Source organism: Mobula hypostoma, chromosome 15 (genome assembly GCF_963921235.1).
Source record: "Mobula hypostoma chromosome 15, sMobHyp1.1, whole genome shotgun sequence".
Lineage (NCBI taxonomy): Eukaryota > Metazoa > Chordata > Chondrichthyes > Myliobatiformes > Myliobatidae > Mobula > Mobula hypostoma.
This window is the reverse complement of record NC_086111.1, coordinates 15,447,003-15,473,412: the sequence shown is the minus strand read 5'-3', so window position 1 is coordinate 15,473,412 and position 26,410 is coordinate 15,447,003. Positions and strand designations below refer to the sequence as shown.

Below are 26,410 nucleotides of genomic sequence, written 5' to 3'. Positions count from 1 at the left end.
AAATGGACACAGTACTCCAAGTGTGGGCTAACCAGAGTTTTATAGAGCTGCATCATTACATCGCGACTCTTAAACTCTATCCCTCGACTTATGAAAACTAACACCCCATGAGCATTCTTAACTACCCTATCCACCTGTGAGGCAACTTTCAGGGATCTATGGACAGGTACCCCCAGATCCCTCTGCTCCTCCACACTACCAGGTATCTTGTCATTTACTTTGTACTCCGCCTTGGAGTTTGTCCTTCCAAAGTGTACCACCTCACACTTCTCCGGGTTGAACTCCATCTGCCACTTCTCAGCCCTCTTCTGCATCCTATCAATGTCTCTCTGCAATCTTTGACAATCCTCTACACTATCTACAACACCACCAACCTTTGTGTCATCTGCAAACTTGCCAACCCACCCTTCTACCCCCACATCCAGGTCATTAATAAAAATCACGAAAAGTAGAGGTCCCAGAATAGATCCTTGTGGGACACTAGTCACAATCCTCCAATCTGAATGTACTCTCTCCACCACGACCCTCTGCCTTCTGCAGGCAAGCCAATTCCGAATCCACCTGGCCAAATTTCCCTGGATCCCATGCCTTCTGACTTTCTGAATAAGCCTACCACGTGGAACCTTGTCAAAAGCCTTACTAAAATCCATATAGATCACATCCACTGCACTACCCTCATCTATATGCCTAGTCATCACCTCAAAGAACTCTATCAGGCTTGTTAGACACGATCTGCCCTTCACAACGCCATGCTGACTGTCCCTGATCAGACCATGATTCTCTAAATGCCCATAGATCCTATCTCTAACAATCTTTTCCAACAGCTTTCCCACCTCAGACGTAAGGCTCACTGGTCTATAATTACCCGGACTATCCCTACTACCTTTTTTGAACAAGGGGACAACATTTGCCTCCCTCCAATCCTCCAGTACCATTCCTGTGGACAACGAGGACATAAAGATCCTAGCCAGAGGCTCAGCAATCTCTTCCCTCGCCTCGTGGAGCAGCCTGGGGAACATTCCGTCAGGCCCCGGGGACTTATCCGTCCTAATGTATTTTAACAACTCCAACACCTCCTCTCCCTTAATATCAAAATGCTCCAGAACATCAACCTCACTCATATTGTCCTCACCATCATCAAGTTCCCTCTCATTGGTGAATACCAAAGAGAAGTATTCATTGAGGACCTCGCTCACTTCCACAGCCTCCAGGCACATCTTCCCAACTTTATCTCTAATCGGTCCTACCTTCACTCCTGTCATCCTTCTTTTCTTCACATAACTGAAGAATGCCTTGGCATTTTCCTTTACCCTACTCGCCAAGGCCTTCTCATGCCCCCTTCTTGCTCTTCTCAGCCCCTTCTTAAGCTCCTTTCTTGCTTCCCTATATTCCTCAATAGACCCATCTGATCCTTGCTTCCTAAACCTCATGTAAGCTGCCTTCTTCCACCTGACTAGATTTTCCACCTCACTTGTCACCCATGGTTCCTTCACCCTACCATTCTTTATCTTCCTCACCGGGACAAATTTATCCCTAACATCCCGCAAGAGATCTCTAAACATCGACCACATGTCCATAGTACATTTCCCTGCAAAAACATCATCCCAATTCACACCCGCAAGTTCTAGCCTTATAACCTCATAATTTGCCCTTCCTCAATTAAAAATTTTCTTGTCCTCTCTGATTCTATCCTTTTCCATGATAATGCTAAAGGCCAGGGAGCAGTGGTCACTGTCCCCCAGATGCTCACCCACTGAGAGATCTCTGACATGACCCGGTTCATTACCTAGTAGTAGATCTAGTATGGGATTCCCCCTAGTCGGCCTGTCCACATACTGTGACAGGAATCCGTCCTGGACACACTTAACAAACTCTGCCCCATTTAAACCCTTGGAACTAATGAGGTGCCAATCAATATTAGGGAAGTTAAAGTCACCCATGATAACAACCCTGTTATTTTTGCACCTTTCCGAAATCTGCCTCCCAGTCTGCTCCTCTGTATCTCTGCTGCTACCAGGGGGCCTATAGAATACCCCCAATTTTCATTTTCAAATTAGTTGACAGAAAAGAAGCATGTCTCTGATTCATTACTATAAATACACATGGAAACTTCCATGTAACCATGTATCAGATAGGTAAGCATGCAAGTTACTGACAGAAAAATACATAAAGCTGAATCAGAAGAACCCATTTTTTTTATCTAAATCACTTCCAACAAAATTATGTATTAATTAGTCAACTGAATAAAAACATCGATAACTTGGCTTGGAGGGAACCAACAAATCAGCGTGCAACACCTAACTAGCAAGTTATGAGTTTGCAACAGAGGTATTTTCTACTGATAAATGATGGGCTCAACAAAGAGCATCTTGACCACCTCTCACCACCATTCTTGAAGAATCATAAAGTAGAAGGAAGGTTCTTCATATCTGATTGCAAAGAGAAGTAAACAGCCAAGAGGGACAAACAAAATCTGTAAGCTAAGCATAAAAACACTGCAGTTACTTGGCTCAAGGAGAACATATACTGTACACTAGAAAACAAATCTCTGCAAGTCAAAGGGAAAATATAGGCTCATTACTAACAGCTAGTGGCTAATCCCATGTTCACCATACAAAAGATTATAATCTTTAATTCATTTTGGCCCAGATACAAATATTTCATTTATCAATGATCTTCTTTACATTTCATTGCCAAAATCATTCAGAACAATCCTGTGCTGCGTTTTTTTTAAAAAAAGTTATTCTCAAAGTCCTCAAGCTCATGGGAGGTTTTCAGCTAAGAACACCACCTGGTCCATATGTTTTGGTTTCACGCTGCTTCGATACTCGGCAAACGCAGAAGTACTTCTGTTGAACGCTCTTTCTGATGCCACATTCGTTGCAGAGATGCAGAGATACTTTCTGGCTAGTTTTGCTAACAAGGGCAGACAATTCTGGGTGGCTTTCCACCATTGAAGAGGACAGTTTTCCAGGGAGAGTTTTGGTTCCTTGAAATAAAAGTCCAGCTCTCGATCAAGCTGCTCCTGCAGAGAAACTGAAGTAGTTACCGTTTTGTCTGTGTCTCCATCTCCACTCTGCTTTCCAAATACCTTTGCAAGACCTCCTCCATATTTAGCTTTCTTTGGATGACTTGGCCCTGGGCTATCTCGATCATACCAACTACAAGAGCTTGATGGAGAAAGTGTTGAACCATCATAGCCTATTTGAAATATTGAGGGTTCTTCAGCCACTTTGCCAGCAAGTACTTCTCCTTTAATCTGCTGCAGAACATTCTCTAGATTGTCTACACATGTGGGACCGAACCGGGGGTCAATGAATGTAACTTTATCCAGAAAATGTACCAATTCTGGGTCTCCATATCGTATTTCAAGGTCTCGCTTTATTCTCATTCTCATTAGAAACCCAAGAGTTAACTCCTCTTGTTCCTCTCTTACAAGATCATTACATATGTGTTTTATAAGAGGATTTATTGCTGAAATGGCAATGAATTTCTCAGAAGACAGAGCTTCTGTCATTTCACGGAATGGGCGTAAAACACTTACAATGGACTCAAGAACATCAATGTCTTGCCATGTTGGAACAAGACGACATATCTTACGGTCATGGGCTAATACAGCTCTGATTGCATCCTGTTGCTCAAGAAACCTTTCAAGCATATCCAAAGTTGTTCCCCACTGGTTGTTAACATCTGCTTTTAGTGAATTTCTTGGAAGCCCCTTCTGACCCTGAGCTATAGAAAAATCCCGCTTCCTTTTGCAACTGCGTGAAAATTGAGAGAATATTTGACGAGATAGCTGGATAATTCGTTCAATGCGCGAATCTTCAAGACCCTTTTGGATTGAACTTTGCAGGTTCTGGCTGAAGCAGCTAATTCTTTTCCAGCCTAACAACTCACAGGCATGTTTAACAGTGGATCCATTATCTGTAGTGACAGCAACAAGGCTAGTAGGATCTAACCCCCATTCCTCCAGCACATCTTCAAGAGCACACTTAAAACTCTGACCAGTGTGTTCATCTGGTAAGTACTGGGTCTGCAGACAGTGTGTTTTGAGGATCCAATCACTATCCACATACTGAACCCCACATGTTAGGTACATTTCATTGCCTCTGCATGTCCATGTTTCAACAGTTGCAGCAAAACAATCCCCATTCTTTAATTCTCTCTCCACAACTTTGCGAACATCTGCATAGAGTGATGGAATAGCTACTCTAGAGAAGTAGTTCTTGCTCGGCAGCTCATATTTAGGGTTAAACTTGCTCAAGAGGTGCTGAAAGCCAGGCTTGGAAAGAGTATTCAGAGGCATCCTATCCTTGGTGACAAAGTACGTCACAGCTTTAGTCAGCTCCTTGTGCTCTCGGGGTTTCGGATCAAATTTATCTTTTCGCTGAAAGATTTCCCGCATCGTAGTTGTCTGATCTTTGTTTGGTTCCCCAGATGAAGCTGTAGTAGTTGGCGCCTGGTTGGGTTTGCTTTTGACCTCAATGTAAATGTGAGGGTGCTGGGATTTTAGATGTGCATAAAGATTGCTTGTGTTTGAGGCCTTAGCAGGAATGACTCGGAAACAGATCTTGCAGACTGGGGTTTCAATATTTTCTGGCCTACCGTCACTACCAGGTTGGAAACCAAAGTATCTCCACACTTCTGATGTGGTATTGCTCTTTTCCACAAGTTGAGGTCTTTCAGTTTTCACAAGTGCAGATCCACAATGTACAAAGTCCCCATCTCCTTCCATTGCTCTCAGTGTGCTGCTAAACAGGACAACTACAGTGGCAAAATAATCTTCTTTCTAGGCTGTGTCTTGTAGAAAGAAGACAGATCAGAAGGATGCCATCACAGACAGGGATTCCTGCTACACACGCAAAAAGGCAAAGCCTAGAAAGGAAATTTAAATTGACAAATTATCAATTAAAAAGATGGATTCATATTCGAGTGATTCTCTGACTAACACTATATCTGAATAACAATAATTCTACCAGAGAACCCTTACTCAAAATGATGCCACATTTTAGCTAGAATTTACATTAATGTAAGGGTAAATAAGATAAACTTTACAAATGTTTTCCAATATCTCTCTGAAATGTAAAATACAAAGAACACCTTCCATTTTTTTACCCACAAAGATAATTTTCATTTGTTTTCATTAAGAGGAGAAGGTAGAAGATAAATAGAACTAAGAAGTGTTTCTATTTTTCAGGAGGAGAACCAAAGGGGTCCACACAAAGAGGCAAATGGAAACAAATAAGGAATGCAGGAAGATGTAGAGGGGCAGATCATGGATCTACAAGTGCAAGCAAGGAACATAAACAAAGAAAGCATCATCAGGTTAGAAAAGCTATTAACAAAAATACATCAGACACCACAGGGATGATAACATAGAACAGGCCAACAAAACCAAGTTTTTTAAAAATCTGCATCTGCCATATAGGTACTGAAATCCCCTTATAGCTATAGTAAATTTTTTTGGAACCAGGGTTAAAGTTCGTTCTAATCGAAATTACATACATTAAAAATCAAGTTCTAATTTAAGGAAATCTTATAACTGGCCAACCATTTTTAAACAATATTTATATTTATCTGGCAAAAATAGAGAAACTGCTAGAAGAACTCAGTGGTGAAGAATATCTGTGGAGGCAGAGGAACATTCAACATTTGCTGCATCAGGACTTAGAGTGTAGGGGGAGACAGCCAATTCTGCCTGGCTAGTTCTACAAATAAAAATGATATTTCTATTTATCTTCCTAGTAGCATAGTATTTCATTTAAGTTAGCATAAACTTTGCGTGGCTTTCCGGCTTTGACAAATATTAAAATAGATTAAAATAGATACTTCAAGGAAATCCAGCTTTTTGCAAGAATCCAGCTTTTCTCTTCGTTAGCAATCTGATAAATTTCCTTTAAAATTACCTACCAGAATATAAAAACAAGGATGTAATATTGAGACTTTATAAAGCACTAGTGAGGCCTCAATTGAAAGTAGTTTTCGGCCCCTTTATCTTAGAAAGGATGTGCTGACACCGGAGAAGGTTCAAATGAGGTTCATGAAAATGATTCCAGGATTGAAAGGATTGTCATATGAAAGGCGTTTGATGGCTCTGGGTTTATATTCACTTGAAATCAGAAGAATAAGGGTTGATCCCATCGAAAGCTATCTAAGAGAGTCTAAGACCAGAGGACACCGCCTCAGAATAGAGGGGTATCCTTTTATAATGGAGATGATGAGGAATTACTTTAACCAGGCAGCTGTGGGGGCCGTCTTTATGTATATTTAAGGCAGAGGGTATAAGATTCTTGATTGGTCAGGGCATGAAGGGAAATGGGGGAGGGGGAGGTGGGATGGCAGAAGATTAGGGCTGAGAGTTAAAGTGCATCAGCCATGTTGAAATGGTGTTGAAGACTCAATTCAAAACCAAAAAACACTGCAATGAAAATAAAGCCAATTTGCAATATTTCAAAATTTCTGTACTTTGAAATATTTTTAGATTAAACCTTTTCATATTCAAATTAAACGGAATTTAAAAAAGCCAGCTCTTCAAAATTCAAATTGAGTCTTCATAATTTTTGTATACATAGATGTCATATTCTTTAAAATAAGATACCTGAGCAAATATTGCCATGATATCAATCCCTTAGTATTTCTGTATATGATTTGGTTCTTTCCACCTGCAATCAATTGTAGGCAGCATGGAGCCATTCTTTTTATAAGACCATAAGACCATAAAACATAGGACCAGAATTAGGCCATTCAGCCCATCGAGTCTGCTGTGCCATTCCATCATGGCTGATCCCGGATCGTACTCAACCCCATACACCTGCCTTCTTGCCATATCCTTTGATGCCCTGACTGATCTGGAAACTATCAACTCCTGCCTTAAATATACCCACGGACTTGGCCTCCACCACGGTCTGTGCAAAGCAATCCACAGATTCACTACTCTCTGGATAAAAAAATTCCTCCTTACCTCTGTTCTAAAAGATCACCCTTCAATTTTGAGGCCGGCCACCCTCACCAGACGAAACATCCTCTCCACATCCACCCTATCTTGTCCTTTCAACATTCAGTAAGTTTCAATGAGATCCCCACACATTCTTCTAAATTCCAGTGAGTACAGGCCCAAAATTGCCAAACGCTCCTCATATGTTAACCTCTTTATTCCGGGAATAATCCCTGTGAACCTCCTTTGGACTCTCTCCAATGACAACATATCCTTTCTGAGATAGAGGCCCCAAACTGTTGACAATGCTCTAAGCGCGGCCTGACTAGTGTCTTATAAAGGCTCAGCATTATCTCCTTGCTTTTATATTTTACTCCCCTTAAAATAAATGCCAACATTGCACTTGCCTTCTTTACCACAGATTCAACCTGTAAATTAACCTTCTGTGAGTCTTGCACGAGGACTCCTAAGACCCTCTGTACCTCTGATGTTTGAACCTTCTCTCCAACTCTTTAGACAGTTTGTAACATGAACCAAAAATAGACTCCTATTCAGTCATATACTTCTGCTGATGGTCCAGTACCCTGGTATAAACTATATTCTATTCATGCAATTGTACTGAGGTGCTGAGCTCCCCATATGTCTCCCAATCACTACAAGATCACCTTGAATCAAAAATATTGAAACAATATAGCTGCATGCTGCTTAGTAGGTTTTATGGACTGTATTTTATTTAAATTAAAACATGGGCCAATATTGAAGCTAACAAAATAAAAATGAAGTATTTCTGTCTGTGCACCAGCAGCCTGCGACAAAACGTGTAACTTAATAATGTGAAAGCATTCAACTGTATTTACTGTGAAGAGAGTTTCAGTTCCAACTATATAGCACTGTGAAATAAAGTAATTTTAAAAGAGAAAATCAAACAAAATTATAATAGCTTTGAAATACTGTGTTAAGTATATTATAAAGTATCAGCCAGTTAACATAACAATAATTTACATTCACTATCTATAATTGATATATTTTTAGACTCATTGATGTGATCAGATTTATGCAGGAAATCAAATGCAGCAAAAAGGAGATTATGCAGCTTGATTAAGAGCTGGACTTCTATTTCAAGGAACCAAAACTCTCCCTGCATGCTCTACTACCCACTTTTCCTCAACAGCCAAGATCATTGCCAATCTGATAAGATAAATTCCTGAAGATTTCATCATATGTCCATTTCCACTCGTTGGCTAGCACTTACCTGATACATTCATCCTCACTGCATGCCCTCTTCCCAAGTATGTTGAGAAACAGATTCTGCGGCCCCCAGTGTTTTAAAAAAAATGAAAAGAACAACATCCCTGTGATGTTTATCTTCCATACAGCAGAATTAAGCCCTAAAAATTGAATTTCTGATTTGTAAAATTGATGAAATAGTATCGTGAAATAGTTCTTATTCTGAAACAATCATGCAACACAGAAGCAAGCCCTTCTGCCCATCAAGTTTGTGTACTCAGCTACACTAATGTCATACTGATCTATTTTACTCTCCCCACATTCACATCAACTGCCTACAGATTCTATTACTCACCCACAGACTACAAGCATTTATAATAGCCAATTAAGCCGCCAATTCACACACCTTGGGGTTGTGGAAGGGAACCCACGCAATTTGTCAAAGTTCCATAGTCATCACAATCTTCAATTACAAGGTTCAGAAAACAACACTGGCAGGTTTCACTGCATAATGCTGTACCATGCCAGTTCTAGCAGCTCTCAGCATTCCAGCTTGCATACGAGATCAGGTAATAAAGAGCTATCCCACCATACGTGTAACCCCTTCCTGCATCAGTGTTGTTACTGAATGAATGAATCCTTCAACAATGTAATGAGACAGAAAGTGCCCAGGGAATCAGAAGGACCTGGAACAGTGCCTACAGGAAGCTTTTCTTCTGTACAAGAAGGCCCTGAAACCTTCCATAGATACAGTTCTTGGCAGAAGTTTGGTAAGAATTAATACATTTTGGAATCCATGCTTGGACATGGTTTCATTTTTTGTGAATTGGTTTCAAAGGTAGGCAGCAACTACTGGCATTTGCTGCTGACTAGAAAATATGAACTGATTAGGGCTGGAACCATAATATCATTTCTCTATCGTCTATAATACACCACATTTGATATTTCAGTCCGCTATAAGACTGATTCAGGCAATCAAATGATTCACTTGACAGTTCAAAGATTTTTACATTCTTTGTCCACAAATTTGATTACTTCTCTGAAAGTAGGATTTCCTGATATCAATCATAAATTTACCTGCTTTTGCATACCAAAGTAATTTGAAATAAGGGACTATGAAGGAAATCTAATGATATCTGCAGTTGGCTAAACTTCCCAATGCCCGTTTAGGTGTTATATAGTTTATGTCTATTGGCTGAAAACATAAGGTCATGCAAGGAAACATGCATTTTGGCAGGCATGAACTAGAATACCAATCCTGCTCTCCTCAACCAATCAGACAGAAGGTTAGTTATATTAAAGCAGGAACTGAGTAAAATAGAAGAAATTATATACGTAAAGAGAAATAACACAAATGAAAGATTGGATTAAAAGAGTAAAAGGATTAAAAAAGATTAAAATGTAATATTCTTAAAATCACATTGCCTGATTCCTTGAACGTCATGGTTAAATGAGCCTACAGATGGCAATGGATAAGATGCAATTCTGATGTAAATTTGGAAGTCAGCAAATTTGCACCATTTCACGTATTTCAATAGTGAGTCAAAGAACATGGTTTTACTTTCGCAAAGCTAACTACAGCATGGTGAAACATTCCAGATTTCTGCAATTAAACATGCACCTGCCCCGACCTGAAACTGCTGATCTATGACAGCAGACATATTTCATATTTTCTGAAAAACATATATGATAGAAAATCAAGACTCATTATATGACTTGTTAAGTCCTCCAGGAACTCGAGAAGTGCAGTGGCATCAAAGTGCACACTTGCAAATCCAGACAATGCTTCCAAATTTTTATGTGTGACCTGTGCAATGGACATAAGCAGGTCTTCAAAGCAACCAGGAGGCCTACTTCCTCATTGTTTATAGGGGAACAGCCAGAATATCCCAGTGGAATACTAAGAAATCAATATAGAGAAATCTATTTTGTACTCCTGATATTTGTTGCTTATTTATTTATTATTATTATTATTTCTTTTGGTATTTGTAGTTGGCTGTCTTTTGGCTGTCATGGAGTTGTCATGGTATTTGTAGTTGGCTGTCTCTGGCTGTCATGGGTTGAATGTCCAAGTTTGTGCAGTCTTTCATTGATTCTATTATGTTTATTACTCTATTATGAATTTACTGAGTATGCCCACAAGAAAACGTATCTCAGGGGGGTTGTATATGGTTAAATATATGTACTTTGATAATAAATTTACTTTGAACTTTAATAGCCAGGTACTCCATTGTCTTGGGCCAGGGGTATTCAGCTGAAACAGGATTCTGAACCTGGCTGAGGGTGGGACAAAAATGAAAATGTACCCAGGGATGGAATACCCAGTGATCACAGATCCAGGGACCATTATGGGACTGCTCAGGTTTTCTGAACATGGGTTCAAATCTGGTTAACATTATACCGATCTGCTGAGTATATCCAGCAGTTTCTGTCTGTTTTCCAGATACATTATCCAACTGTAGACATAGGTATACTCTACAGAGTATGTCACCATATTCATGGGAGTATAGTCTCTTGCAGGCTCTAACATACTTTCAAAGAGTTCTTTTAAAATGTTGGTATAAATAGGGTGGACTATGAGATTCCTAGAATTACTATTCCTGCCCTGGTCCCCTTCCCAGATGCAGTCTTGTTCAACAAGAAGATGGTGCCAGTGAACAATGTGACCAAGGGTGACATCCTCCAAATGGCTCATAAAGCTACTGCTTTCATTTCTTTCACATTTTCTTTTTCTTTCAAGTGTGGTTCTGCTTCTGCTGGAGCCTGTGGTCTACATCTTGGTGGTGTGTTTTTGGAACGATTACGTGATCTGGCACTTTGGTGTCTCCAAGGCTGTTTGAGGAGGCTTCAAGCGAAGCGTGCGGCCTTGAGCCCAAGAGGCTTGGAGATGGTGTCGAACCCATGAACAACTCCACTTCTCACCAATCTTGCTGATTAAAGCATTGAGAAAGATTGAAATCATTGAGGTGAGAGCGGGTGTTCAGCACTGTTCCCCAGCCTCTCACCCCCTACTGCCAGAGATCAGTGTCTGTGTTTGACGGTCTCACTCTCTCGCCCTCTTGCTCGCTACGCCTGGAGGAAGGTCCTGTGTTTGGATTCATATTCTTTCTCTTTCTCTCTCTTTCTCTCTCTCTCTCTCTCTCTCTCCCTCTCTCTCTCTCTCTCTCTCTCTCACTCTCTCTCTCTCCCCCCCTCCCCCTCCCCCTCCCCCTCTCCATGTTCAGCATTTTCTGGTTTGATTCCAACATCTAGAGTAGTTTGCTTTTAAAATTCTGCAGGTTCAGTTGGATGAATCAGGGATAAGGGCCTTTTCCTGTGAGGAAAGTCAGAGTAGATTTGGACACTACACCACGAATTTAAAAGACTGAGATGTGATCTTATTAAACCATATTAAACCACACTCCAGGGTAGACATTAAGAGGGTATTTCTGCTTATGCCTTGTGTAAGATTAAATGTCAATTCAAACATGAACCTGTCACAGCCCAACTAAAGCTCAAAGGTTGCCAGTTTTTTTGATACCTGATTCAAGTCAACATACACACTGTGGCCACTTAAGCTACACCTGTACGTCTGCTCATTAACACAGATATCTAATCTGACAATCACATAGCAGAATCAATATGTAAAAGCATGAAGACATGGTCAAGAAGTTCAGTTGTTGTTCAAACCAAATCAGAATGCAGAGAAAATGTGATCTGAGTGACTTTGATCGTTGAATGATTGTCATACCAGTCAGAGTGATGTGTGTTTATCATGCACATCAGTCTCTAGAGTTTACAGAGAATGGTGCGAAAAACAAAATAAAAATCCAGTGAGTGGCAGTTCTGTGGGTAAAAATGCTTTGTTATAAAAGAGGTTAGAGGAGAATGGCCAGACTGGTTCAAGCTGAAAGGGAGGCATCAGTAACCCAAATAACCACGTTGCAACAGTTGAGTGCAGAAGAGTATCTCTGAATGTATAACACGTCGAACCATGAGTTGGATGGGCAGAAGACCACTAACACAGTGGCCATTTTATTAGGTATAGCTAGCCATTACTCCTCCAATTGGATTGCCAGACTCGACACCAGGACCAATTTTGAAATGGAATATGGCAGCCTCTGACAGTTCACATGTCATCCCATTCTAAATCAGACCACACAATGAACAGTAATTGAAAACCAAATAAAATGCATGCTGGAAATCTGAACCCTGCGGAATAGTTAACTTCCTCTTAGATATATTAGCTCTGACAATCATTGTTCATTGTTGACACTCTGCCTGTGTACAGAGCTGAAACGTCATTCCAAAATTTCCATGAAATTACCCGAATCATTTCATCAAGCTACACGTTAATTTGCAATGTTTCATCTTTTAGAACCGGATATGAAAATTCATTATTAAGAATTCCTTTTATAAAGCTAGCCAATTACACCTGCTTGCACCATGTATGGTCTATTTTTTACTTCACAATTTAGTATCCCACTCTCTGTCTGCAGTTTCCATACTATTTACACCAGTTAACTAGGGCCCTAACAGAGGAAAGCTACAGCAGTCAGGTCTCTGGCACTGAGTCTGGCTCTGCGGCTCAGAAGAGAATGGGTGAGAAGAGGTAAGCTATAAAGATAAGGAATTCAATCACAAACAAGAGAAAATCTGCAGATGCTGGAAATCCAAGCAACACACACAAAATGCTGGAGGAATTCAGCAGGCATTCAGAGTACAATTGACGTTCTGCATCAAAATCCTTCGGTAGGACTGGAGAAAAAAAGCTGGGGAGTAGGTTTAAGAGGTGGTGGGAGTACAAATTCCGCACCAGGAAGGCCTCAAAGTTCTCCATTTCTTTCTGGACACGAGACCTAACCAACTTCCCTCCACCACCACCACCACCACCCTCCTCCACCTAGTGGAATTTGACCTCACTCTAAATAATTTCTCCTTTGGCTCCTCCCGCTTCTTTCAAACAAGTGTAGCCATTAGCAGTCGCATGGGTCCCAGCTCCGCCTGCCCGTTTGTTGGCGACAAGGAACAGTCTATGTTCCAAGCCTACACTGGTGACCATCCCACACTCTTCCTACGCTACGTCAATAACTGCATTGATGCTGCTTCCTACACCCATGCTGAACTCATCAATTTCATCCACTTTGCCTCCAACTTCCCTCAAATTTACCTGATCCATTTCCAACACCTCCCTCCCCTTTCTCAATTTCACTGTCTCTATCTATGGAGATGGCTTATCCACTGATATCTATTATAAACCCATGGACTCTCACAGCTACCTGGACTATACCTCTACCCACCCTGTTACTTGTGAAAATGCCATCCCCTTCTCTCAATTCCTCCATCTCCACCTCATCTGCTCTCAGGATGAGGCTTTTCATTCGAGAATGAAGGAGATACCCTCCTTTTTCAAAGAAAGAGGCTTCCCTTCCTCCACCATCAACATGGCCCTCAACCACATTTCTTCCAATTCACGCACGTCTGCTCTTACCCCATCCTCCCACCACCCTACCAGGAATAGGGTTCCTCTTGTCCTCACCTACCACCCCACCGCCTCTGCGTCCATCACATAATTCTCCAAAGTTTCCACCATTTCCAACAGGATCCCACCACTAAGCGCATTTTTCTCTCCCCACCACTTTCTGCTTTCCACAGGATTCACTTCCTACGTGACTCCCTTGTCCATTTGCCCCTCCCCACTGATCTCCCTCTTGGCACTTATCTTTGCAAGTGAAATGTGTGCTACATCTGCCCCTACATCTCTTCCCTCACTATCAGTCAGGTCCCTAAACCATCCTTCCAGGTGAGGTGACACTTCACCTGTGAGTCTGTTGGGGTCATATAGTGCGTCCAGTGCTCCCAAGGTGGCCTCTTGTATATCGGTGAGACCCGACGTAGATTGGAGACTGCTTCGCAAAGCACCTATGCTCCACCCACCAAAGAAAGCAGGATCTCCCAGTGGCCATCCATTTTAATTCCACTTCCCATTCCCATTCCGACAGGTCCATCCATGGCCTCCTCCACTATAGTGATCAGACCACACTTAAGTTGAAGAAACAACACCTTATATTCCATTTGGGTAGCCTCCAACCTGATGGCATAAACATCCATTTCTCAAATTTCTGGTAATGCCCCCCCCCCCCCTTCACCACTTCCCATCCCCTTTTCCCTCTCTCACCTATCTTCTTGCCCACCCATCGCCTCCCTCTGGTGCTCCTCCCACCCCCCCTTTTCTTTCTTCCATGGCCTTCAGTCTCTTTCAACATCAATTTCCCAGCTCTTTACTTCATCCTCCCCCTTCAGGTTTCACCTATCACCTCGTGTTTCTCTTTCCCCTCCCACCACCTTTTAAAACTACTCCTCAGCTTTGTTTTTCCTCCAGTCCTGCCAAAGGGTTTCAGCCCAAAACGTTGACTATACTCTTTTCTATAGATGCTGCCTGGCCTGCTGAGTTCCTCCAGCATTTTGTGTGTGTTGCTAAGACTGGGAATTCAATGGTTCAGGGAACAGACAGGAGATTCTGTGGATGAGAGTTTGCTTCCCTGATGCCTCCCAGGTGCCAGGGTCAGGGAAATCTCAGAGCAAATCCACAACAATCTTATGTAGGAGGGTGAGCAGCCAGAGATCGTGGTCCATGTTGTCATCCTTCCTACCAATGACATGGGTAGGAAGGATGACAAGGTCCTGCAAAGTGAGTTAAGGGAGCTAGATGTTAAGTTAAAGGACAGGACCTCCAAGGCTCTGATTCAAGATTGCTATTGGAGCCATGTGTTACTGAGGCCAGAAATAGGAAGATCATACAGTTTAACACATGGTTAAAGAGATGGAGCAGGAGGGAAGGTATCAGATTTCTTGATCATTGGGCTCTCTTCCAGGGAAGGTGGGACCTGTACAGATGGTTTGCACTTAGAGTGGAGGGGACTAACATCCATTCAGGAAGGTTTGATTATGCTTCATGGGTGGGTGGGGGGGGGGCTAAACAAGATTTGTAGGGGGATGGGGACCAGAACATCAGAGCAGAGAGTAGGTGGTTGTGCGGAAAGATGTTGTTAAACCTACATACAAGGCAGGAATCAAAAAGTTGAATACGATGGGGTTAATGTTCTGAGTTGTGCATATTACACTGCAAAGATTATAGTAGGAAAGGCAGATGAACTTTGGGTACAGATCAGCACGTGGAATTATAACATTGCATCCATTAGTGAGACTTGGTCGCAGGATTGTCAGCTCAATGTTCCAGGGTTCTGTTGTTTTAGACAGTGGTCCCCAACCTCCAGGCCACGGACCGATACATTGCCGTGAAGAATGCAGGGGTGCAGCGGTAGTTGGAACACACCCAGCACATCTTTAAGAAAAAAGCTGAACTAAACAAGCTAATTGATTAGGTGCCACCTGGCACGTAAATGTCAGCCCAAATCAGAGGTGACGCAATTGGCCTCTAATTAATTAGCACCTAATTAATTAGCTTGTTTATTTCGGCTTTTTTCTTAAAGATGTGCTGTGTGCGTTCCAACTACCGCTGCACCACAGCATTCTTCGCAGCCTGATATCGGTCCGCGGCCTGGAGGTTGGGGACCACTGGTTTTAGACATGATAGAAAGGGAGGGATTAAAGGGGGAGGGGTGGCATTACTAGTTAGGGAAACTGTCACTGCTGTGCTCAGAAAGGATAGGCTGGAGAGCTCGTCACCTGAGGCTATGTGGATAGAACTGAGGCCATGTTAATGGGATCATATTACAGGCCACCAACAGTAAGCAGGATTTAGAAGAGCACAGAGAGATCACAAAGTGCTGCAAGAAACATAAACTTGTGATGGTAGCTGATTTAATTTCCCATAAATTGACTGAGACTCTAACACTCTAAAAGAGTTTGTCCAATGTGTTCAAGAAAGTTTTCTTAATCAGTACACAGAGATCCCAACTAGAGAGTGAGAGACTCGACCTCCTATTAGGGAATGAGACAAGACAGGTGAAAGAAGATTGTGTAGGGGAACACTTTTCATCTGGTGATCATGATGCCATTAGTTTCAAGATAATTATGGAGATAGGTTTGGTCCTTAGGTTGAGATTCTAAATTCGAGAAAGGTCAATTTCGATGGCAACTGTGGATTGAGACAGATTGCTTTCTGGCAAAGGTGTACTTGGTAAGTGGGAAGCTTTCAGATGTGAAATTTTGTGAGTACAGAGTTTGTATGTTCCTGTCAGAATAAAAGTCAAAGATAATAGGTTTAGGAAACCTCGGTTTTTAAGAGATATTGAGACCCTGTTTAAGAAAAAGAAGAAGGATGGAGGAAGATACTGCATCTGTAGTTACTTGGGAAATGGACACAGTCTATAGAAGTGAGGCAAAGCAATAGTGAGGTCGTGGACCGTATGCAGATTACATCGAGAAGGTGTTTGTTGTCTTGAGGAAAATTAGGGTGGATAAATTCCCAGAGCCTGACAAGGTCTTCCCTCGGACCTTGTGGGAGGCTAGTGCAGAAACTGCAGGGGCCCTAGCAGAAATATTAAAAACATCCTCAGCCACCAGTGAGGTGCTAGTGGATTGGAGGATAGGTAATGTCATTCTGTTGTTTAAGAAAGTCATAAGAATAAGCTGGGAAATCATAGGCCAATGAGCCTGACATCAGTAGTGGATAAGTAAATTGGGAGGCATTCTAAGGCACTGGATATTTAAGTATTTGGATAGACAAGGACTGGCTGGGGATAGTCAGCATGGCTATGTGCATGGTAGGTCATGTCTAACCAATCTTAAAAGTTTTTCAAGGAAGTTACCAGGACAGTTGATGAAGGCAAGGCGGTAGATGTTGTTGACATGGATTTTTAGCAAGGCAAGATCCCACATAGGAGGTTGGGCAAGAATATTCAGTCACTTCCCATTCATGATGAGGTAATAAATTGTATTAGACATTGGCTTCACAGAAGAAGGCAGTGACTGGTAGTAGATGATTACCTCTCTCACTGCAGCCCTGTGACCAGTGGTATGCAGCAGGGACTGATGATGGGTCCATTGATGCTTGTCATCTATATCAACAATTTGGATGATAATGTAGTAAAGTGAATCAGCAAATTTGCAGATGGCACCAAGATTGGGGTGTAGTGGACAGCAAGGAAGACTATCGAAGCTTTTGCAGCGGGAACTGGACCAGCTGGAAAAAAATAGGCTAAAAAAAAGGCAGATGGTACTTAACGTTCAAGGTCGGCCAAGGTGTGACAAGTGAAGGAGTGAGTGAGGGGATTGGCTGAGAAGGAGTGGTTGATTTAAAAACCGGTCGGGACCATCCAGCAACACAAACATTTGAGGTTGGACGAGGTGCGACAAGTGAAACGAATTAGTCAAAATATCAGCCAATATAATCAAGGTTTGCTCTAGGGGAACGGGCTTGTCAAGGGCAGTGCCTTGTGAGAAAAGTGCGAGTCTTTGTGTCGAGAGTCTTCAGCGAGGAGGCTGAGGGAGGAGACTATGCCACAGTTGGAGAGGGTAAGAAGTGGAGAAGAGATGACAGGTCAACTGGTTCAGTGTGCTGCTTGCATGATGTGGGAGGTCAGGAACATTGATGGTGCCTCTGGCTGCTACAACTGTGGAAAGTGTGTCCAGGTTCAGCTCCTGAAGGACCGTGTTGAGGCACTGGAGAAGCAACTGGATGACCTCAGGTTCATTCGGGAAACCTGAGAGTTTTCTGGACAGGACCTACAGCAACATCGTTGCACCTAAGATACCAGAAGACAGAAGGGAGGCGACGATGATGAAGGGATGGATGCTTGGAGTACAGGAGACGCCGGGGGATGTACCTCTTGATAACAGGTTCACCCTCTTGGAAGCTGTCGGGACAGAAGACATTGCCAGTCTGAGAGGCGGACAGGTCTGCAAGTCAAAAATTGGCGCTGAAACAAAGCCGAGGAGACAGAAGTCAGGCAGAGCCATGGTAGTAGGGGACTCTATAGTGAGAGGTACAGAAAGGGGTTTCTGCGGCAACAGGCGGGATTTAAGGATGGTGTGTTGCCTCCCTGGTGCCAGGATCTAGGACGTCACGGACCGATTGCAGGGCATCCTCAAGGGTGAAGGTGAACAGCCGGAAGTGGTGGTGCATGTCAGCAGAGATGACGTCGGGAAGATGAGGAAAGAAATTCCGCAGCGTGACTTCAGAGAACTCGGAAGAAGACTGAAAAGCAGGACCTCCAGGATGGTTATCTCTGGTTTGCTTCCAGTTCCTTGTGCTGGAGAGGACAGGAACAGGGAGATAGGGGATCTGAATGTGTGGCTGAGGAGCTGGTGCAGGAGGCAGGAATTTAGTTTCTTGGACCACTGGGATCTGCTTTGGGGTAAGGATGAATTGTACAAAGGGACAGGTTGCATCTTAACAGACCGGGGACCAGCATTCCGGCAGGCAGGTTTGCCACTGCTACACAGGTGTGTTTAAACTAAGTAGTGGGGGGGAGGGGACGAACTGGAAATATAAGGATGGAGTTAAAGGGAAAGAGAGAATAAGAAAAGTTAAGAAAGACAACAGAATTAACTGGGCAGAAAGCTCAGGAAGGCATCGGAGAGTATGGCCAAGTGCAATAGGAATCGATGTGAAAGGTTAGGGGAGTAAAAGTATTACTTTAAATGGATTAAAGGTATTACATATGAATGCACAGAGTATAAGAAATAAAGTGGATGAGCTTGAGGCTCAGTGGAAATTGGCAAGTATGACGTTGTGGGAATAACAGAGTCATGGCTGCAAGACGACCAGGGCTGGGAAATGAATATTCAGGATATACATCCTATCGAAAGGACAGACAGGTTGGCAGAGGGGGTGGGGTGGCTCTGTTGGTGAGGAATGAAATTCAATCACTTGCGAGGGGGGACATAGAATCAGGAGATGTAGAGTCAGTATGGATAGAACTAAGAAACTGTAAGGGCAAAAAGACCCTAATGGGAGTTATCTACAAGCCCCCAAACAGTAACCTGGATGTAGGGTGCAAGATAAATCAAGAGTTAAAATTGGCATGTCGCAAAGGTAATACTATGGGAGATTTCAACATGCAGGTAGACTGGGAAAATCAGGTTGGTACTGGACCCCAAGAAAGAGAGTTTGTAGAGAGCCTCAGAGATGGATTCTTAGAGCAGCTTGTATTAGATCCTACCAGGGCGAAGGCAATTCCGGAGTTAGTGTTGTGTAATGAGCCAGATTTCATAAGGGAACTCAAGGTAAAGGAGCCATTAGGAGGTAGTGACCATAATATGGTAAGTTTTAATCTACAATTTGAGAGGGAGAAGGGAAAATTGGAAGCGTCAGTATTACAGTTGAACAAAGGGAACTATGGACCCATGAGGGAGGAGCTGGGCAAAGTTGGCTGGAAAGATACCCTAGCAGGGATGACAGTGGAACAACAATGGCAGGTATTTCTGGGAATAATACAGAAGGTGCAGGATCAGTTCATTCCAAAGAGGAAGAAAGATTCTAAGGAGAGTAAGGGGTGACCGTGGATGACAAGGGAAGTCAAGGACAGTAGAAAGATAAAAAAGAAGTATAACATAGCAAAGATGAGCGGGAAGCCAGAGGATTGGGAGACTTTTAAGGAGCAACAGAAGATAACTAAAAAGGCAATATGGGGGGTGGGGGGGAAAGATGAGGTACAAAGGTAAGCTAGCCAAGAATATAAAGGAGGACAGTAAAAGCTTCTTTAGGTATGTGAAGAGGAAAAAATTAGTTAAGACCAAAGTTGGGCCCTTGAAGACAGAAACAGGTGAAACTATTATGGGGAACAAGGAAATGGGAGACGAGCTGAACAAGTACTTTGGATCTGTCTTCACCAGGGAAGACACAAACAATCTCCCAGATGTAATAGTGGCCAGAGGACACAGGGTAACGGAGGAACTGAAGGAAATTCGCATTAGGCAAAAAATGGTGTTGGGTAAACTGATGGGACTGAAGGGTGATAAATCCCCAAGGCCTGATGGTCTTCATCCCAGGGTACTTAAGGAGGTGGCTCTAGAAATCGTGGACACATTGGTAATCATTTTCCAATGTTCTACAGATTCAGGATCAGTTCCTGCAGATTGGAGGGTAGCTAATGTTATCCTACTTTTTAAGAAAGGAGGGAGAGAGAAAACAGGCAATTATAGAGCAGTTAATCTGACATCAGTGGTGGGGAAGAAGCTGGAGTCAATTATAAAAGATGAAATAGCGGCATATTTAGATAGCAGTAGCAGGATAGGACGGAGTCAGCAAGGGGAAATCATGCTTGACTAATCTTCTGGAATTTTTTGAGGATGTAACTATGAAAATAGACAAGGGACAGCCAGTGGATATAGTGTACCTGGACTTTCAGAAAGCCTTTGATAAAGTCCCACATAGGAAATTAGTGGGCAAAATTAGAGCACATGGTATTGGAGGTAGGGTACTGACATGGATAGAAAATTGGTTGGCAGACAGGAAACAAAGAGTAGGGATTAATGGGTCCCTTTCAGAATGGCAGGCAGTGACTAGTAGGGTACCGTAAGGCTCGGTGCTGGGAACGCAGCTATTTACAATATACTTTTAATCCCTTCAACTAAATCATTAATGTAACATTAGCAAATTTGCAGATGACACAAAGCTGGGTGACAGTGTGAAATGTGAGGAGGATGTTATGAGACTGCAGGGTGACTTAGACAGGTTGGGTAAGTGGGCAGATGCATGGCAGATGCAGTTTAATGTGGATAAATGTGAGGTTATCCACTTTGGTGGCAAGAACAGGAAGGCAGATTACTATCTGAATGGTGTCAAGTTAGGAAAAGGGAAAGAGTGAACGAGATCTGGGTGTCCTTGTTCATCAGTCTCTGCAAGTAAGCATACAGGTACAGCAGGCAGTGAAGAAAGCTAATGGCATGTTGGCTTTCTTAACAAGGGGAGTTGAATATAGGAGCAAAGACGTCCTTCTGCAGTTGTACAAGGCCCTGGTGAGACACCACCTGGAGTATTGTGTGCAGTTTTGGTCTCCAAATCTGAGGAAGGACATTCTTGCTATGGAGGGAGTGCAGCATAGGTTCACTGGGTTAATTCCAGGGATGGCGGGAATGTCATATGTTGAAAGATTGGAGCGACTGGGCTTGTATACGCTGAAATTTAGAAGGATGAGAGGGGATCTGATTGAAACATATAAGATTATTAAGGGATTGGACACGCTAGAGGCAGGAAACATGGTCCCGATGTTGGGGGAATCCAAAACCAGAGGCCACAGTTTAAGAAAAAGGGGTAGACCATTTAGAACGGAGTTGAGGAAAAACTTCTTCACACAGAGGGTTGTGGATCTGTGGAATGCTCTGCCTAAGAAGGCAGTGGAGGCCAATTCTCTGGATTCTTTCAAGAAAGAGTTAGATAGAGCTCTTAAAGATAGCGGAGTCAAGGTATATGGGGAGAAGGCAGGAACAGGGTACTGATTGTGGATGATCAGCTATGATCTCAGTGAATAGCGGTGTTGGCTCGAAGGGCCGAATAGCCTACTCCTGCACCTATTGTCTATTAACGCAAACAGGTTTGAGGTGTCGTACTTCTGGAGGATAAACCAGGGAAGGACGTAGGGCACTAAGGAGTGCGGTAGAACTGAGGGATCTGGGAATACAAATCCATTAATTCCTTGAAAGTGGCGCCACAGGTAGATAGGGACGTAAAGAAAGCACTGGCCTTCATAAATCAAAGTATTCTATGCAGGTCTTGGGATGTTATTTGAAGTTTTATGAGATGTTGGTGAGGCCTAATTTGGAGTACTGAATACAGTTTTGGTCATGTACCTACAGGAAAGACTGAAAGAGTGCAAAGAAACTATACATGGATGTGCCAGGACTTTGAGTTATACAGAAGAGTTGAACACTAGACTCTATTCCCTAGAGTACAGGAGAACAAGGGGAGATTTGATAGAGGTATATAAAGTTATGAGGGGTATAAGCTTTTTCCACTGAGGTTGGGTGAGACTAGAACTAGAGTTCATGGGTTAAGGGTGAAAGGTGAAATGTTTAAGAGGAAACTGAGGGGGAGCTTCTTCACTCAGGGGGTGGCGAGAGTGTAGAATGAGCTGCCAAAAGGAAGTGGTGGATGCAGGTTCTATTTTGACATTTAAGAGAAACAAGGATGGGAAGGGTACAGAGGGCTATGGTCCAGGCGCAGATCAATGGGACAAGGCAGATTAATAGTTCTACATCAACTAGATGGGTCTAAGGGCCAGCTTCTGTACTCTATGACTCTATGTATATGACACTGGGTTCAGACATTTAATCTGACAACAACTCCCCATTAGTCAGCTTCTTTCTTCTCGGTACCTGCAGGGCAACATGGGTTTCTTTGACCATAAAAACTGGAAGAGGAGCTGTGACAACCTACACAAATCCAACACTTACAGCCAGAAACCCCCCTGAGCATGAGGAAGGTAGGTGGGCTCTAGAACCAACGGATATGGACTCAATATAAAATTATACGAAGACTATAAGACATAGGAGTAGAATTAGCTCATTTGACCCATCGAATCTGCTCCACCATTCCATCATGGTTGATTTATTATCCCTCTCAACACCATTCTCATGCTACTCCCCGTAACCTTTGATGCCCTGACTAACAAAGAACGTATCAACCTCTGCTTTAAATATACTCAATGACTTGGCCTCCACAGCCACCTGTGGCAATGAAATGCATAGAGTCACCATCCTCTGGCTGAAGAAATTCCTCCTCATCTCTGTTCTAAAGGGACAGAGTCCCCCAGTATAGGAAACATCCTCTCCATGTTCACTCTATCTAGACCATTCAATGTTTGATAAGTTTCAATGAGATCCCCACTCCATTCTTCTAAACTCCAGGGAGTACAGGACCAGAGCCATCAAAAGCTCCTCATATCTTAACCCAAACAAAAAGAATTCTGCAGATGCTGGAAATTCAAGCAACGCACCCGTATGGGTCCAAGCTATGCCTGCCTTTTTGTTGGGTTTGTGGAACAATCTATGTTCCGTGCCTATTCTGGTATCTGTCCCCCACTTTTCCTTCGCTACATCGACGACTGCATTGGCGCTGCTTCCTGCACGCATGCAGAACTCGTTGACTTTATTAACTTTGCCTCCAACTTTCACCCTGCCCTCAAGTTTACCTGGTCCATTTCCGACACCTCCCTCCCCTTTCTAGATCTTTCTGTCTCTGTCTCTGGAGACAGCTTATCCACTGATGTCTACTATAAGCCTACTGACTCTCACAGCTATCTGGACTATTCCTCTTCTCACCCTGTCTCTTGCAAAAACGCCATCCCCTTCTCGCAATTCCTCCGTCTCCGCCGCATCTGCTCTCAGGATGAGGCTTTTCATTCTAGGACCAGGAGGATGTCTTCATTTTTTAAAGAAAGGGGCTTCCCTTCCTCCACTATCAACTCTGCTCTTAAACGCATCTCCCCCATTTCACGTACATCTGCTCTCACTCCATCCTCCCACCACCCCACTAGGAATAGGGTTCCCCTGGTCCTCACCTACCACCCCACCAGCCTCCGGGTCCAACATATTGTTCTCCGTAACTTCCGCCACCTCCAACGGGATCCCACCACTAAGCACATCTTTCCCTCCCCCCCTCTCTCTGCATTCCGCAGGGATCGCTCCCTACACAACTCCCTTGTCCATTCGTCCCCCCCATCCCTCCCCACTGATCTCCCTCCTGGCACTTATCCGTGTAAGCGGAACAAGTGCTACACATGCCCTTACACTTCCTCCCTTACCACCATTCAGGGCCCCAAACAGTCCTTCCAGGTGAGGCATCACTTCACCTGTGAGTCGACTGGGGTAATATACTGCGTCCGGTGCTCCCGATGTGGCCTTTTATATATTGGTGAGACCCGACGCAGACTGGGAGACCGCTTTGCTGAACATCTACGCTCTGTCCGCCAGAGAAAGCAGGATCTCCCAGTGGCCACACATTTTAATTCCACATCCCATTCCCATTCTGACATGTCTATCCACGGCCTCCTCTACTGTAAAGATGAAGCCACACTCAGGTTGGAGGAACAGCACCTTATATTCCATCTGGGTAGCCTCCAACCTGATGGCATGAACATCGACTTCTCTAACTTCCGCTAAGGCCCCACCTCCCCCTCGTACCCCATCTGTTACTCATTTTTATGCACACATTCTTTCTCTCACTCTCCTTTTTCTCCCTCTGTCCCTCTGAATATACCTCTTGCCCATCCTCTGGGTCACCCCCCCCTTGTCTTTCTTCCCGGACCTCCTGTCCCATGATCCTCTCGCATCCCCTTTTGCCTATCACCTGTCCAGCTCTCGGCTCTATCCCTCCCCCTCCTGTCTTCTCCTATCATTTTGCATCTCCCCCTCCCCCTCTAACTTTCAAATCCCTTACTCACTCTTCCTTCAGTTAGTCCTGACGAAGGGTCTCGGCCTGAAACGTCGACTGCGCCTCTTCCTATAGATGCTGCTTGGCCTGCTGCGTTCACCAGCAACTTTGATGTATGTTGCTCATATCTTAACCCTTTCAGTTTTGGAATCATTCTTGTGAACCTCCTCTGGACCCACTTCAATGCCAGCACATTCTTCCATGGATAAAGCACCTAAAACTGCTCACAATACTCCAAATACAGTTCAACCAATGCCTTATAAAGCATTACATCCTTGCTTTTATATTCTAGTCCTCTTGAAATTAATGCTAACATTGCATTTGCCTTCCTTACCACCGACTCAACCTGCAAGTTAACCTTAAAGGAATCCTGCACAAGTACGCCCAAGTCCTTTTGCACCTCTGATTTCTGAATTTGCTCACTGTTTACAAAATAGCCTACACCATTATTTCTTCTATTAACGTGCATGACTATATACTTCCCTACACTGTATTCCATCTGCCACTTCTTTACCCATTTTCCTAATCTGTGTAAGTCCTTTTGTAGACTCCCTGCTTCTTCAGCATTACTTGTCCCTCCACTTACAAACAATAGAAAATCTGTAGATGCTGGAAATCTAAGTAACACGCACAAAATGCTAGAGAAACTCAGCAGGACTGGTCTCGGCCCGAAACGTCGACTGTAGTCTTTTCCATAGATGCTGCCTGGCCTGCTGAGTTCCTCCAGCATTCCGTGTGTGCCCGTCTACCTTTGTATCGTCCTCAAACTTAGACACAAAGCAGTCATCCAAATCACTGATACGTAAAATTAAAAGAAGTGGTCCCAATACCAACTCTTCTGATACACTACTAAGATGTGGAAGGCTCTGAATTTTTTTAATTCTCTATATCAGGCATGAAAACTGATACAGTTAAGTCCATGAGGATAAGATGGATAATTTGATTACAAAGATCCACCTTGTTTATGATACTCCTTGCATTAAAATAAGACACATCTCAAACCATCTGGCTGAGTGCATCTTTGCTGTATCATCTGCAGATCCTTCCCCACAAATTCTATACAAACTGTCTCTACTCGCATGCCAACCACCCCATCCTCTGCCTCTTCACTTTGGTTCCTACTCCCCTACAAAAATAATTTAAACCCTTCCTGAAAGCATTAGCAAACCTCCCTCCAAGGATATTGGTTCCCCTCCAGTTCAGGTGCAACCCATCCCACTTGTATAGATCACCCCTTCCCCAGAAAAGGTTCTAATGATTCAAGAACTTGAAACCTTGCCCCCGCACCATCTCCTCAGCCACTCATTCGTCTGTGCTACCTTCCTGTTCTGACCTTCCCTAGCTCGTTGCACAGGGAATAATCCGGAGATTACTACCTTGGAGGTCCTGCTCTTCAGCCTCCTTCCTATCTTCCTACACTTACCGCACAGGACCTCCACCCCTCTCCTGTCATTCTTATTAGGCCATTTGTCCCACAAACTTTGATGCCCTTTCAAATCAGGAACCTATCAATCTCTGCTTTAAATCGACCCAATGACTTGGTCTCCACAGCCGGGTGTTGCAATGAATTCCACAGATTCACCACTCTCTGGCTATAGAAATTCCTCCTCATCTCTGTTCTAAAGGGCCGTCATTATATTGTCGGCTATGTCCTCTGGTCTTAGGCTCCCCCACTATAGGAAACATCATCTCTACGTCCACTCTATTCAGGCTTTTTTTAATAATAAACTTACGTTGCCTCATATTTCTCAGGGCAGAAATGCCAAATAATTCTCTTGGTTTTTACTCTTAGCTCCAAAAAATAATAGCCCTAGCTTGCTCCATCTATCCTCATGAGAAATGCAGTCTAATCCAGGCAGCACCCTGGCAAATCTTCTCTACACCCTGTCTAAAGCTTCCACATCCTTCTTATGTCTTCATTTTCTTTTCTT

The 26,410-nt window shown here is 43.3% G+C and overlaps 2 protein-coding genes across 2 annotated transcripts in view; both read right to left on the bottom strand.

The window, feature by feature from the left end:
* The window catches only part of LOC134356716 (testis-expressed protein 264 homolog), a 440,281-nt gene that overhangs the window by 265,648 nt on the left and 148,223 nt on the right, over positions 1-26,410 (bottom strand). The gene's annotated exons all lie outside the window — the stretch shown is intronic.
* Positions 2,760-4,854, bottom strand: LOC134356715 (E3 SUMO-protein ligase ZBED1-like). The gene has a single exon (XM_063067772.1). It carries the CDS (start codon positions 4,733-4,735, stop codon positions 2,762-2,764), a length of 1,974 nt encoding a protein of 657 aa, XP_062923842.1. The 5' UTR covers positions 4,736-4,854; the 3' UTR covers positions 2,760-2,761.